Genomic DNA, 15,250 nt, shown 5'->3' with positions numbered 1-15,250 from the left:
TTTTCCACAAAAATGATTTTTTAGCCCCCAAGTTTTTATTTTCCCAAGGGTAACAGGAGAAATTGGACCTCAGACCGCATCGGGACCGGACCGCATCGGGACCGTCCCTGTGTGAGTATAATCTAACTTGTTTTTCTTATCTTTCAGGTTACATCGGAGGCTTATCTTCAGCATTACAGTACTTTCTGCTTCCTAAAGTGAACATGTGACTTCTCTTGGCTCCGCTGTGTTTCACTTGCAAGTCTGTCCCTACATACAGTCATTGTTATACACATGTTTATTTACTTTGTTTGTATTGGAACAACACAAAAATACAGAGAAAAATAAAAAAATTTGACATAATTTCACACACAACTCCAAAAATGGGCTGACCAAAATTGTTTGCACCTTTACAAAAATGCAGGTAAACAACTTTGTTTCAAGCGGCCTGTTATGCTTGTTCAAACTCACCTGTGGCAAGTAACAGTTGTGGGCAATATGAAAATTGCACCTGAGACCAGATTAAAGGAGAGAAGTTGACTCAATCTTTGCATTGTGTGTCTGTATGTACCACACTAAGCATGGAGAACAGAACGAGGAGAAGAGAACTGTCTGATGACTTGAGAACCAAAATTGTTGAAAGATATCCTCAATCTCAAGTCCAGAAATCTAGATGTTCCTTTGTCCACAGTACGCAACTTAGGCTTCTTTCACACTTTAGTTGGTACGGGGCTGTCGCAAACCGTCGGCCCGTCGGACGTTGTGCTAAATTTAGCACAACGTGGGCAGCGGATGCAGTTTTACAACGCATCTACTGCCCAGTGTGATGAGCGGGGAGGAGGGGGCGGAGTTCCGGCCGTGCGTGCGCGGTCGGAAATGGCGGACCCGTCGCACAAAAAAAGTTACATTGAACGTTTTTTGTGACGACGGACCGCAAAAACACGATTCATCCGTTGCACGAGGAATGCGACGTGTCCTTCCGTTGCAATCCGTCGTTAGAGTCAATGGCAAAAAAACGGATCCTGTGGGCACATTTGCAGGATCCGTTTTTTTGCCATAACAACGGATTGCGATGGAGGGAAGAAGACCGAAGTGTGAAAGTAGCTTTAATCAAGAAGTTTACAACCCATCACACTTTAGCTAATCTCCCTGGACATGGACAGCAGAGAAAAATTGATGAAAGGTTGCAACGCAGGATAGTCTGGGTGGTGTATAGGCAGCCCCAATCAAGTTCCAAAGAAATTCAAGCTACCCTGTAGGCTCTGGGTGCATCAGTGTCAGCATGAACTCTCCATTGATGTTTGAATGAAGTGAAACCCAATGGCAGGAGATCCCGGAGGAGCTCGCTGCTGACACAGGGACATAAAAAAAATCTAGATTTCAGGTTGTCAAAATGTATTTGAGTATGCAAAAATCTTTCTGAGAAAGTGTCTTGTAGACAGATGAGACCAAAATAGAGCTTTTTGGCAAAGCACATCATTCTACTGTTTACCAAAACTGGAATGAGGGCTTTGAACACCGTACCTTCAATCAAATAAGGTGGAGGTTCAAAGATGTTTTGGGGTGGTTTTGCTGCCTCTGGCAATGGGTGCTTCGACTGTATTCAAGGCATCATGAATAGTGATGAGCGAGTGTACTCGTTTTTCCCGAGCACGCTCGGGTGATCTCCGAGTATTTGTTAGTGTTCGGAGACTTAGTTTTCATCACCGCAGCTGAATGATTTACAGCTACTAGACAACTTGCTTACATATGGGGATTCCCTAGCAACCAGGCAACCCCCACATGTACTCAGCCTGGCTGATAGCTGTAAATCATTCAGCTGAGGTGACAAAAACTAAATCTCCGAGCAGTTACAAATACTCGGTGATCACCCGAGCGTGCTCAGGAAAACCCGAGCAACGAGTACACTCGCTCATCACTAATCATGAAATTTGAAAATTACCGAAGGATTTTGGGTCGCAATAGGTGATGAGTGAATGTGTTCAGATAAGGTGCTATCCGAGCATGCTCGGGGGGCAAACGGAGTGTTTTCAGCGTGCTCAAAAAATATGTTTGAGGTTCTGCTGCTGCATGTCTCGCGGCTGTTTGACAGCCACAACACTTGCAGAGATTGCCCATTTGTTAGGCCAGCAATGAGTCAGATCTAAATCCCATTGTGGAGAGTTCTTACAATTGCTATTGAGACAAGGCACCCTTCAAATAAGAGAGACCTGGAGCAGCTTGCAAAAGAAAAGTGGTCCAAAATTACATGGAAGCAATTGACTGCAGTTATTTATTCCAAAGAGTGTGCAACCAAATATTAAGTCAAAGGTGCCAACAATTTTGTCTGGCCCGTTTTGTTTTTTTTTTGTAAAATTATGTCCACTTTGCCGTTTTTTTTTTTGTGTGTGTGTTCCAATACACACAGAGCAAATCAACATCTATAACATGTGCTCGAATAGTACCGTATTTTTCGGACTATAAGACGCACCGTACCATAAGACGCACCCCAAATTTGGGGTGAAAATTGCAGAAAAAAAAGTTGTTTTTTTTTTATAAGATGGGGGTCCGTCTTATTGTCCGAATGTAAGATATCTTACCTGAGGGCAGGCGGTGGCAGAGCAGGGTCACAGGAGGCATGGTGTCAGCAGAGGTGTGGTGATGCTGAGGCGCGGTGGGTGGTACGGCATGCACCTGAGCAGGGTCCCTTCCTGCTTAGTTGGGCGACGTCATGGCCTGGTGTCCATGGGGGGGGTTGCGGCAGTGCTGTAGCGGCGGCAGATGTGCGGTCACTTCCTCAGGTGAGGTGACGCCACGGCCCGGTATCCAAGGTGAGCAGCAGAGCTGTGTTAACCACCAGTTTCTCAGTGGTGGCGGCCATCTTCCTGAGGCCGGGCATGCGCAGTTTGAGTACTCTGCTTCCCAGGGCTTCAGGAAAATGGCCGTGGGAAGCCGCGCGTGAGCAGATGGAGATCGCGGCGGCCATTTTCCTGAATCCGAGATCTCCATCTGCGAACTCCGCTTCATGAAAATGGCCACCGCGATCTCAATCTGCGCATGCGCGACCTTCCGCGGCCATTTTCCTGAAGCCCCAGGAAGCAGAAAACTCAATCTGGGCACGCGCGGCCTCAGGAAGATGACCGCCGCCACCGAGAAAGCCGTGACTCACCCAGCTCTGCTGCTCTCCTTGGATACCGTGCCGCGGCGTCACCTCACCTGTGGAAGGGACCCTGCTCACGCCATACCGCTCACCGCGCTCATCATCCCCGCAACTCTGCCACCGCCACAATGCCGGTAAGCCTGCATTCCAACTATAAGACACCCCCCCCCATTTTCCTCACAATTTTTTTTGGGGAAAAACTGTCTTATAGTCGGAAAAATACGGTATGTTCGAGTCCCCGTGGCTGCATGATTCACATGCGGAGATTTCGGCTCTCTAAGAGGCAGGCAACACATGCGGGGATTGCCTAACAGCTTCATTGAGCACACCCGAGATACTCAGATGACACCAGAACATGCTCAGATAACGCGTTATCCGAGCATGTTCACTCATCACTGGTGCCAACACTTTGGCCATGACTGTGCATATGACAGGTCACTTCCTACATAGACTTAGAGAGCGACTTCTCAGGCAAGCAAAGCTAGGCTAGGAAAAGTTGGTGGGAACTCGATCCCAATAACTGTTTCTCTTCGTTATATTGTTTACTGGCAATCTGTTCATATTATTTTTTGTGAAACACATATTTGTAATGATCTAGCTTGTTTCAGATACGTGCTGGCCATGTGTCTTGCAGCATGAATAACCCAACCGGATCCTTTCAAGGGCAATGTCTCCCTAACCTAGACCCTGATTCTCAAGAAATGAACTAGAGCATCTCTTTAGTGCTCAGGATGTATTACTTTCTCAAAAATGTTAAAGTCTGTTATAAATCACACTTTAATTTCCTTCTACTGTATGTTGTAATTTTTATTTAGAGGTACAAAGGGAACTGAAAAGTAAAAAGCTTTCCTTTATTGCCCTATTCGATCTGGGAGACATTACTCTTTTTTACATTGTTTTAATAAGTTATACAATTGTTACAGTAAATCACTCTTTAGAAACGTCTTCAATTTTTCCTAACCTATATATTATCAAGATTGAGCATAAATAGATTGGAATCTAGCTAATATATTTCTCTATTGTTCTTGCAGATAAAGAAGCAGCAGCAGGAGCTAATGCAGTACTTGGAATCCCATAATATCACTTGTGAAATAGTGGATATCACCATGTCAGAGGAACAGAAGCAGTGGATGTACAAAAATATTCCTAAGGATAAGTGGCCTGAGCATGGCAACCCCCTACCTCCACAGATATTTAATGATGAAACTTATTGTGGGGTAAGTGTTCTCTATTTTTAGTCCTATAGGTGCTGTTTAAATGAAAAAAAAAACCTTTAATAACACTGTTCTACATATTTTCAAAAGTTGTCAGGTTCAGTTATGAAATAAGCCATTTCTTAAAGATTTTGACCTCCTGAATTTAAATTCATAGTTTTCCTTTTACTGTTAGATATAATTAATAGCAACAAAATTCTTAGAAGAGAGTTCTTAGTATGGCAGTAAGGCCCTATGCCTAGTGGTAAAAGGGCCAGAGTAGTAAAGGACGTTCCCATTTATGCTAGACGTACAAAGAGAGAGATTTTGTCCAAAATCAGTGATATCAAAATGTAACAAATACATAATAAACTAAGCATAAAACATCAAAACAGTAATACTAATAGAGAGTAGTGGACACAGGTGTCACTGTCTATAGAAAAGTCATTCATGAATTGGTAAGGCTAATCGATAGCAGCAAATACCATAAAGGGCCAGTGCTTATAAAGTTAATACCTCATACATATGTTTACAGATAATCAATATTACATGTTAATCTATATTTTGATAACCCAGTCATTTAACCCCTTCACCCCGAAGCCATTTTTTCCAATTCTGACCACTGTCACTTTGAGGTTATAACTCTGGAACACTTCAACGGATCCCGATGATTCTGAGACTGTTTTCTCGTGACATATTGTACTTTGTTACTGGTAACATTTCTTCGTTTCTTGTGAAAAAAACAAAAAAAAAAAACGGAAATTTGGTGAAAAATTCGAAATTTTCAAGTTTTTAGTTTTTATGCCCTTAAATCAGAGAAATGTGTCACACAAAATAGTAGTTAATAAATAACATTTCCCACATGTCTACTTTATATCAGACCAATTTTGGAAACATAATTATTTTGTTAGGAAGTTATAAGGGTTAAAAGGTGACCAGCGACTTCTAATTTTTCCAACAAAATTTGCAAAACCATTTTTTTTAGGGACCACCTCACACTTGAAGTGACTTTGAGGGGCTTATATGACAAAAAATGGCCCAAAGTGACACCATTCTAAAAACTGTACCCCTCAAGGTACTCAAAACCACATTCAAGAAGTTTATTAACCCTTCAGGTGCCTCACAGTCAGGCACTGGAGTAGCAATGCTGGCGTTTGAAACGCTACTATTGATCAATGTGACAGGTAGGGGGAGTTGCTTGATATTAATGTGAAAACACCAAAAGCCGCATAATTTTTGTGTAACTCCATGTGCAAAAATTTTGGGGTTTTACACCAGTTTTATGGCATAAAAACTTTGATGAATTGGGGCTCCTCATTGGAACAAAATTATTTTGAACGTGGCGAAAGGGGGGTGATTTGAACATACATACACAGCCCATACTGTTTTCTTATCCAATGATTAAGAAAACTCACGGCAATATTTGCTTCTATCATAGTCTGTTTATTTACATAAAGAAACCTTGAATACAAATATTGGATATGTTTTCTGCACAATGTGTACTGGAAAGATAAGAAGCCTTGCTGAGATCTTGAAAAATTTATTTCCACTCTCATGTCCTTGATGTCTGTGTACTTTCTTTTTTTTTTTTTCTACAACATCCTATTTGCTTCAATTACAGTTACCGTATATACTCGAGTATAAGCTGAGATTTTCAGCCCAAATTTTTGGGCTGAAAGTGCCCCCTCGGCTTACACTCGAGTCATGATCGGTGGTGGGGTCGGCGGGTGAGCACTGTCATATACTCACCTGCTTCCGGGGCTCCTGTCGCCCCTCCTGCACGTCCCACGGTCTCCGGGTGCCGCAGCTCTTCCCCTGAGCGGTCACGTGGGACCGCTCATTAGAGAAATGAATAGGCTGCTCCACCTCCCATAGGGGCGGAGCCGCATAATTCATTTCTCTAATGAAGCGGTGCCGGTGACCGCTGATAGAGAAAGAGGCTGCGGCACCGAAGACAGGCAGGGGAAGGAGCGGGACGCCGGGAGCAGGTAAGTATGTCATATTCACCTGTCCTCATTCCACACGCCGGGCGTCGCGCCATCTTCCCGGCGTCTCTCTGCACTGACTGTTAAGGCAGAGGGCGCGATGACGCATATAGTGTGCGCGCCGCCCTCTGCCTGATCAGTCAGTGCAGAGAGATGCCGGGAAGATGGCGCCGAGGAGCTGCAAGCAAGAGAGGTGAGTATGTGTTTTGTTTTTTTTTATTGCAGCAGCAGCAGCACAGATTTATGTGGAGCATCTATGGGGCAATGGTGCAGAGCACTATATGGCAGAGCTATGGGGCAACGGTGCAGAGCACTATATGGCACAGCTATGGGGCAACGGTGCAGAGCACTATATGGCACAGCTATGGGGCAATTATGGTGCAGAGCACTATATGGCACAGCTATGGGGCAATTATGGTGCAGAGCACTATATGGCACAGCTATGGGGCAATTATGGTGCAGAGCACTATATGGCACAGCTATGGGGCAACGGTGCAGAGCACTATATGGCACAGCTATGGGGCAACGGTGCAGAGCACTATATGGCACAGCTATGGGGCAACGGTGCAGAGCACTATATGGCACAGCTATGGGGCAACGGTGCAGAGCACTATATGGCACAGCTATGGGGCAACGGTGCAGAGCACTATATGGCACAGCTATGGGGCAACGGTGCAGAGCCCTATATGGCACAGCTATGGGGCAACGGTGCAGAGCACTATATGGCAGAGCTATGGGGCAACGGTGCAGAGCACTATATGGCACAGCTATGGGGCAACGGTGCAGAGCATTATATATATGGCACAGCTATCTATGGGGCAACGGTGCAGAGCATTGTATATATGGCACAGCTTTATGTGGAGCATCTATGGGGCCATAATGAACGGTGCAGAGCATTATATATGGCACAGCTTTATGTGGAGCATCTATGGGGCCATAATGAATGGTATGGAGTATCTATTTCTAATTTTGAAATTCACCGGTAGCTGCTGCATTTTCCACCCTAGGCTTATACTCGAGTCAATAAGTTTTCCCAGTTTTTTGTGGCAAAATTAGGGGGGTCGGCTTATACTCGGGTCGGCTTATACTCGAGTATATACGGTAAATTACAGTTTTTAACCTCTTAACGACCAGAGGTAATTTTGGCTTTGCATTTTCATTTTTTGCTTTTTTTTTTTTTTTATTTTATTTTGGTCAATATGGCCATGTGAGGGCTTGCTTTTTGCGGGACGAGTTGTACCTTCGAACGACACCATTGGTTTTACCATGTCGTGTACTAGAAAATGGGAAAAAAATTCCGAGTGCGGTGAAATTGCAAAAAAAAGTGCAATCCCACACTTGTTTTTCTGGCTTTTTTTTTAGTATGTACACCAAATGCTAAAGCTGACCAGCCATTATGATTCTCCTGGTCATTACGAGTTCATCGACACCAAACATGTATAGGTTCTTTTTTATCTAAGTGGTAAAAAAAATTCCAAACTTTGTTTAAAAAGCAAAACAAAAAACCTGCCATATTCCGATACCCATAGCATCTTCATTTTTCGTGTTCTCGGGTCAGGTGAGGGCTTATTTTTTGTGTGCCAAGCTGACCTTTTTAATGATACAATTTTGGTGCAGAAAAGATCTTTTGATTGCCCGTTATTGCATTTTAATGCAATGTCGCAAGCAAAAAATGTAATAATGGTGTTTTGACTTTTTTCTCGCTACGCCATTAAGCGATCAGGTTAATCTTTTTTTTTTTTTTTTTTTTTTTAATTATTATTATTATTATTATTATTGACAGATCGGGAGATTCAGAACCCAGTGATACCAAATGTGTAGGTCTTTTTTTATTTTATTTTCATTCATTCATGGGCAAAAGTTTTGAGAATGACACCAAAATTATATTTTCACATGATCTGCTGCCCTCTGGTTTTTGTTAGTGTTTGTCTGATGTTTATATCACATGCAGAAATATAATTGCAATCATATTATGAGTACCAATAGGTTATATTGACAGTTAGAATGAGTTAATGCAGCAAGTCAATATTTGCAGTGTTGACCCTTCTTCTTCAAGACCTCTGCAATTCTCCCTGGCATTCGCTCAATCAACTTCTGGACCAAATCCTGACTGATAGCAGTCCATTCTTGCATAATCAATGCTTGCATTTTGCCTGAATTTGTTGGTTTTTGTTTGTCCACCCGTCTCTTGATTGACCACAAGTTCTCAATGGGATTAAGATCTGGGGAGTTTCCAGGCCATGGACCCAAAATCTCTATGTTTTGTTCCATGAGCCATTTAGTTATCACCTTTGCTTTGTGGCAAGGTGCTCCATCATGCTGGAAAAGGCATTGTTGGGCGCCAAACTGCTCTTGGACAGTTGGAAGAAGTTGCTCTTGGAGGACATTCTGGTACCATTCTTTATTCATGGCTGTGTTTTTAGGCAAGACTGTGAGTGAGCCGATTCCCTTGGCTGAGAAGCAACCCCACACATGAATGGTTTCAGGATGCTTTACAGTTGGCATGAGACAAGACTGGTGGTAGCGCTCACCTCTTCTCCAAATAAGCTGTTTTCCAGATGTCCCAAACAATCGAAAAGGGGATTCATCAGAGAAAATGACTTTGCCCCAGTCCTCAGCAGTCCACTCCCTGTACCTTTTGCAGAATATCAGTCGGTCCCTGATGTTTTTTCTGAAGAGAAGTGGCTTCTTTGCTGCCCTCCTTGAAACCAGGCCTTGCTCAAAGAGTCTCCGCCTCACAGTGCGTGCAGAAGCACTCACACCAGCCTGCTGCCATTCCTGAGCAAGCTCGCCACTGCTGGGAGTCCGATCCCGTAGCTGAAACAGTTTTAAGATACGGTCCTGGCGCTTGCTGGTCTTTCTTGGGTGCCCTGGAGCCTTTTTGACAACAATGGAAGCTCTCTCCTTGAAGTCCTTGATGATGCGATAGATTGTTGACTGATGTGCAATCTTTGTAACTGCGATACTCTTCCCTGTTAGGCCATTTTTGTGCAGTGCAATGATGGCTGCACGTGTTTCTTTAGAGATAACCATGGTTAACTGAAGAGAAACAATGATACCAAGCACCAGCCTCTTTTTAAAGTGTCCAGTGATGTCATTCTTACTTAATCATGACTGATTGATCGCCAGCCCTGTCCTCATCAACACCCACACCTGTGTTAATGGATCAATCACTAAAACGATGTTAGCTGCTCCTTTTTAAGGAAGGACTGCAATGATGTTGAAATGTGTTTTGGGGGTTATAGTTCATTTTCTGGGCAAATATTGACTTTGCAAGTACAGTAATTGCTGTTAAGCTGATCACTCTAACATTCAGGAGTATATGCAAATTGCCATTAGAAAAAATGAAGCAGTAGACTTTGGAAAAATTAATATTTGTCTCATTCTCAAAATTTTTGGCCATGACTGTACATACATACAGTTATATGAAAAAGTTTGGGCACCCCTATTAATCTTAAGCTTAATGTTTTTATAAAAATTGGTTTTTTTGCAACAGCTATTTCAGTTTCATATATCTAATAACTGTTGGACACCGTAATGTTTCTGCCTTGAAATGAGGTTTATTGTACTAACAGAAAATGTGCAATTTTCATATAACTGTATATAATTATAGTACAGACCAAAAGTTTGGACACACCTTCTCATTTTAAGATTTTTTCTGTATTTTCATGACTATGAAAATTGTACATTCACACTGAACGCATCAAAACTATGAATTAGCACATGTGGAATTATATACTTAATTTTAGTAGTTTCACACTTTTTTGTTATGTCTTATATTCTACGTTCTTCAAAGTTGCTTTGATGACTGCTTTGCACACTCTTGGCATTCTCTTGATGAGCTTCAAGAGGTAGTCACCGGGAATGGTCTTCCAACAATCTTGAAGGAGTTCCCATAGATGCATAGCACTTGTTGGCCTTTTTGCCTTCACCCTGCGGTCCAGATCACCTCAAACCATCTCGATTGGGTTCAGGTCTGGTGACTGTGGAGGCCAGGTCATCTAGCGTAGCACCCCATCACTCTCCTTCTTGGTCAAATAGCCCTTATACAGCCTGGCGGTGTGTTTGGGGTCATTGTCCCGTTGAAAAATAAATGAAGGTCCAACTAAACACAAACCGGATGGAATAGCATGACGCTGCAAGATGCTGTGGTAGCCATGCTGGTTCAGTATGCCTTCAATTTTGAATAAATCCTCAACAGTGTCACCAGCAAAGCACCCCCACACCATCACACCTCCTCGCTTCACGGTGGGAACCAGGCATGTAGAGTCCATCTGTTCACCTTTTCTGCTTCACACAAAGACACGGTGGTTGGAACCAAAGATCTCAAATTTGGACTCATCCGACCAAAGCACAGATTTCCACTGGTCTATTGCCCTTTCCTTGTGTTCTTTAGCCCAAACAAGTCTCTTCTGCTTGTTGCCTGTCCTTAGCAGTGGTTTCCTAGCAGCTATTTTACCACGAAGGCCTGCTGCACAAAGTCTCCTCTTAACAGTTGTTGTAGTCATGTGTCTGCTGCTAGAACTCTGTGGCATTGACCTGGTCTCTAATCTGAGCTACTGTTAACCTGCGATTTCTGAGGCTGGTGACTCGGATAAACTTATCCTCAGAAGCAGAGGTGACTCCTGGTCTTCCTTTCCTGGGGGCGGTCCTCATGTGAGCCAGTTTCTTTGTAGCACTTGATGGTTTTGCCACTGCACTTGGGGACACTTTCAAAGTTTTCCCAATTTTTCGGACTGACTGACCTTCATTTCTTAAAGTAATGATGGCCACTCGTTTTTCTTGCCTTAGCTGCTTTTTTCTTGCCATAATACAAATTCTAACAGTAGGACTATCAGCTGTGTATCCACCAGACTTCTGCACAACACAACTAATGGTCCCAACCCCATTTATAAGGCAAGAAATCCCACTTATTAAACCTGACAGGGCACACCTGTGAAGTGAAAACCATTCCTGGTGACTACCTCTTGAAGCTCATCAATTGAATGCCAAGAGTGTGCAAAGCAGTCATCAAAGCAAAAGGTGGCTACTTTGAAGAACCTAGAATATAAGACATAATTTCAGTTGTTTCACACTTTTTTTTAAGTATATAATTCCACATGTATTAATTCATAGTTTTGATGCCTTCAGTGTGAATGTACAATTTTCATAGTCATGAAAATACAGAAAAATCTTTAAATGAGAACGTGTGTCCAAACTTTTGGTCTGTGTACGTGTACACACACACACATACACACACACACATACACACACACACACACACACACACACACACACACACACACACACACACACACACACACACACACACACACACACCAGATCGCCTATATGTAGCTGAATTACTCACTTGCTATGCGCGCCGAACACTGGGCGGCGCTCACAGCAAGTTGGCATTGACAACCATAGAGGTCTCCTGGAGCCGTGGTCACCGGTGTGCTTATTTCCGGCGTGATTGCTGGAAATGCATGTTAAATGCCGCTGTCAGCATTTGACAGCGGCATTTAACGGGTTAATAGCCGCGTTTGACTCGCGATTCAACCCGCGGCTGTTCAGGGCACGTGTTGGCTGTTCAAAACAGCTGACATGACTCAGGAAAGATGTGGGCTCACCACCAGAGCCCACATCAAAGGGAGGGAGTCCGACATCGGCGTACAATTAAGCCCGATGTCGGAAAGGGGTTAAACTTCAAAATGTGTGACTTTGGATATTATAGCGTAATAAATAATTTCTAGGTACATACAAAATGGGGTTCATGTAAACTCTGTGTGAAGATAATTTCACCAGAATTCTAAGCAAGTTTTTAGCAACCACCCAGCCCCAACACTTATCATACCTTTTGTGAGGAAGAGCCAGCACCAATTCTAATACTTTTTACATGTAAAATGTACCTCGAAGTACAATAATACAAAACAATGTGACATAATTCAGGCAAGCGGAGTGAGGGTCTTGCTCAGAAGCATACAATCGTATGAGTGAGACACAGAGGAAAAAGTGCTTGCATTGTATGGTCCAGCTATCATAATACGGGTATTCATGTAAAGCTGCATGAACTGGTCACCAGTCAGTATCTTCTGTACATGGGGAAAATTATAAAAGAAGGAGATAGATTCTGGGGAAAAAAAATCTAAATAGCGCTAAAAAGCTAGATTATTGAGGTGTGATGAAAAGCCTGCTTAAAAAGATGTTTTTTCATGGCACACTTAAGGGGAACCTGTCAGCAGGATTGTGCACAGTAACCTACAGACAGTTAGAGGTCAGAACATGCTGAACCATGGCAATACATATATATCAACATGTACTTCTATGTCAGATACATTAGTGATAGTAGTGATATACCGTATATGTGCACACAATGGAATGGCAGACCATTTGGAATAGATACAGTAATACCACTAGCGAAAAACCCAAATATAAGTCAAGGAGGGGTCACTAAGGAATGTAGAAAAGTTTGAAATAAAACTCCTTTATTTAAGACATTGGTGAAGTGGTGGCACAATGAGCAGAAGTGCCTGCACATACAAAAAGCAAAAAACCATAAGGTATATACAATAAATACATAAAAAGTATTGCACCAAGCTAAAGACAGATAAGGATAAGCAGTGAAGACAAGTATAGTAGTGGACAAGCCTTGCCAGAGATTGGGGCCAATAGCAAAGTTTTAAAGTACATAGAGTATATCCAAAGAAGATGGTCCAGAGTCTTACAGTTAGGGCATGTGCACACGCTGCAGATTCCATTGCGGAATTTTCCGCAGCGGATTTGCTTAAATCCGCAGTGCAAAAAGTACTGCGGATTTATCGCGTTTTTTTGTGCGGTTTCCACTGCGGTTTTAGACACCTGTGGTTTTTTAATATGGAGCAGGTGCCAAACCGCTGCGGATTCCGCACAAAGAATTGACATGCTGCGGAAAATAAACCGCAGCGTTTCCGCGCGTTTTTTTCCGCAGCATGTGCATAGCGGTTTTTGTTTTCCATAGGTTAACATTGTACTGTACACCGCATGGAAAACTGCTGCGGATCCACAGCGTCAAAAATGCTGCGGATCCGCAGCAAAAACCGCAACGTGTGCACATGCCCTTAAGGTATATCTTTGGTGTGAGAGTGCAATGTGCTAAGATGCTAAGAGACAATAAAAAACTGGAAGGAAAGTAAAAGTGCAGTAGGGTCTTATCTGGGTATTAACCCCTTAACGACCGCCGATACGCCTTTTAATGGCGGCAGTTATGGGTACTTAAACCACAGCGCCGTTAATTAACGGCGCTGTGGAAAAAGTGAATAGCGCCCCCCAGAGTCGGATTTTCTCTGGGGTCTCGGTTGCCGAGGGTAGCCGAGACCCCAGAGAACATGATTCGGGGGGTTTTTACCGACCCCCGAGTTGCGATCGCCGGTAATTAACCGTTTACCGGCAGTCGCAACAAAAAAAAAAAAAAAAGCGATTTGCCATTTAATTTCTCTGTCCTCCGATGTGATCGCACATCGGAGGACAGAGAAAGTGTCCTCGATGGCCCCCCAATACTCACCTATCTCCCCCGGTGCTCCTCGTGGCTCCCGATGGGCGCCGCCATCTTTTTTCCGGGAAAAAATGGCGGGCGCATGCGCAGTGCGCCCGCAAGATCTTTGGGGTCTCGGCTGCCGGGGGTAGCCGAGACCCCAAAGAACATGATCGGGGTCGGTTTTTACCGACCCCTGTTTTGCGATCGCCAGTAATTAACTGTTTACCGGCGACCGCAAAAAAAAAAAAAAAAGCGATCTGTAATTCTCTGTCCTCTGATGTGATCGCAGATCAGAGGACAGAGAAATAGGGGATTCGGGGACCCTATCATACTCACCCGGTGTCCCCGGGTCCTCCTGCGTCTCCTCTTGCCGGCCGGCTTCTTCCTCTGCAAAGAAAATGGCGTGCGCATGCGCAGTGCGCCCGCCATCTGCTGCCATCTGCCGGCCGGCAGGAGAGACGAGTTGGGGCTAAAGTTAGGGTTAGGGCTAGGGTTAGGGTTAGGGCTAGGGTTGGGGCTAAATTTAGGGTTAGGGTTGGGGTTAGGCTACTTTCACACTAGCGTTTTTTGGCTTCCGTCGCAATGCGTCGTTGGAGAAAAAACGCATCCTGCAAAAGGGCTTGCAGGATGCGTTCTTTTTCTCCATTGACTTGCATTAGCGACACATTGCGACGGATTGCCACACGTCGCATCCGTTGTGCGACGGATGCGTCGTGCTTTGGCGGACTGTCGGCACAAAAAAAGCTACATGTAACTTTTTTTGTGAGACGTGTCCGCTATTTCCGACCGCGCATGCGCGGCCGGAACTCCGCCTCCTCGCACCTCACAATGGGGCAGCGGATGCGTTGAAAAAACAGCATCCTCTGCACCCGTTGTGCGGCGCTTACAACGCTAGCGTCGGTACGTCGGCCCGACACACTGCGATGGGCCGAGTACGACGCTAGTGTGAAAGTAGCCTTAGGCTTCTTTCACACTTGCGTCGGTACGGGGCGGTCGCAATGCGTCAGCCCGACGTACCGACGCACGTTGTGAAAATTGTGCACAACGTGGGCAGTGGATGCAGTTTTTCAACGCATCCGCTGCCCAGTCTATGTCTTGGGGAGGAGGGGGCAGAGTTACGGCCACGCATGTGTGGAAATGGCGGACGCGAAGTACAAAAAAAAGGTTACATTGAACTTTTTTTGTGACGACGGTCCGCCAAAACACAACGGATCCAGTGCACGATGGACGCGACGTGTGGCCATCCGTCGGTAATACAAGTCTATGGGCAAAAAAGGCATCCTGTGGGCACATTTGCAGGATCCGTTTTTTTGTCCAAAACTACGGATTGTGACGGATGCCACACGACGCAAGTGTGAAAGTAGCCTTAGGGTTAGGGTTGGGGCTAAAGTTAGGGCTAGGGTTAGGGTTAAATTTAGGGTTAGGATTGGGGCTAAAGTTAGGGCTAGGGTTGGGGCTA

General features: G+C 44.3%; 1 protein-coding gene across 3 annotated transcripts in view; it reads left to right on the top strand.

Moving 5' to 3' along the window:
* The window catches only part of SH3BGRL2 (SH3 domain binding glutamate rich protein like 2), a 52,001-nt gene that overhangs the window by 20,982 nt on the left and 15,769 nt on the right, over positions 1 to 15,250 (top strand). For all 3 annotated transcript variants that reach the window (XM_077289834.1, XM_077289836.1, XM_077289835.1), the window contains one exon: positions 4,150 to 4,335. In XM_077289834.1, coding sequence (XP_077145949.1) covers positions 4,150 to 4,335 — 186 coding nt within the window. The remainder of the gene's footprint in view (positions 1 to 4,149; positions 4,336 to 15,250) is intronic.

This window comes from Ranitomeya variabilis, chromosome 2, assembly GCF_051348905.1.
Source record: "Ranitomeya variabilis isolate aRanVar5 chromosome 2, aRanVar5.hap1, whole genome shotgun sequence".
Classification (NCBI taxonomy): Eukaryota; Metazoa; Chordata; class Amphibia; order Anura; family Dendrobatidae; genus Ranitomeya; species Ranitomeya variabilis.
Note: the sequence above shows the minus strand (reverse complement) of the source record. Positions and strands in the feature narration are given on the sequence as shown.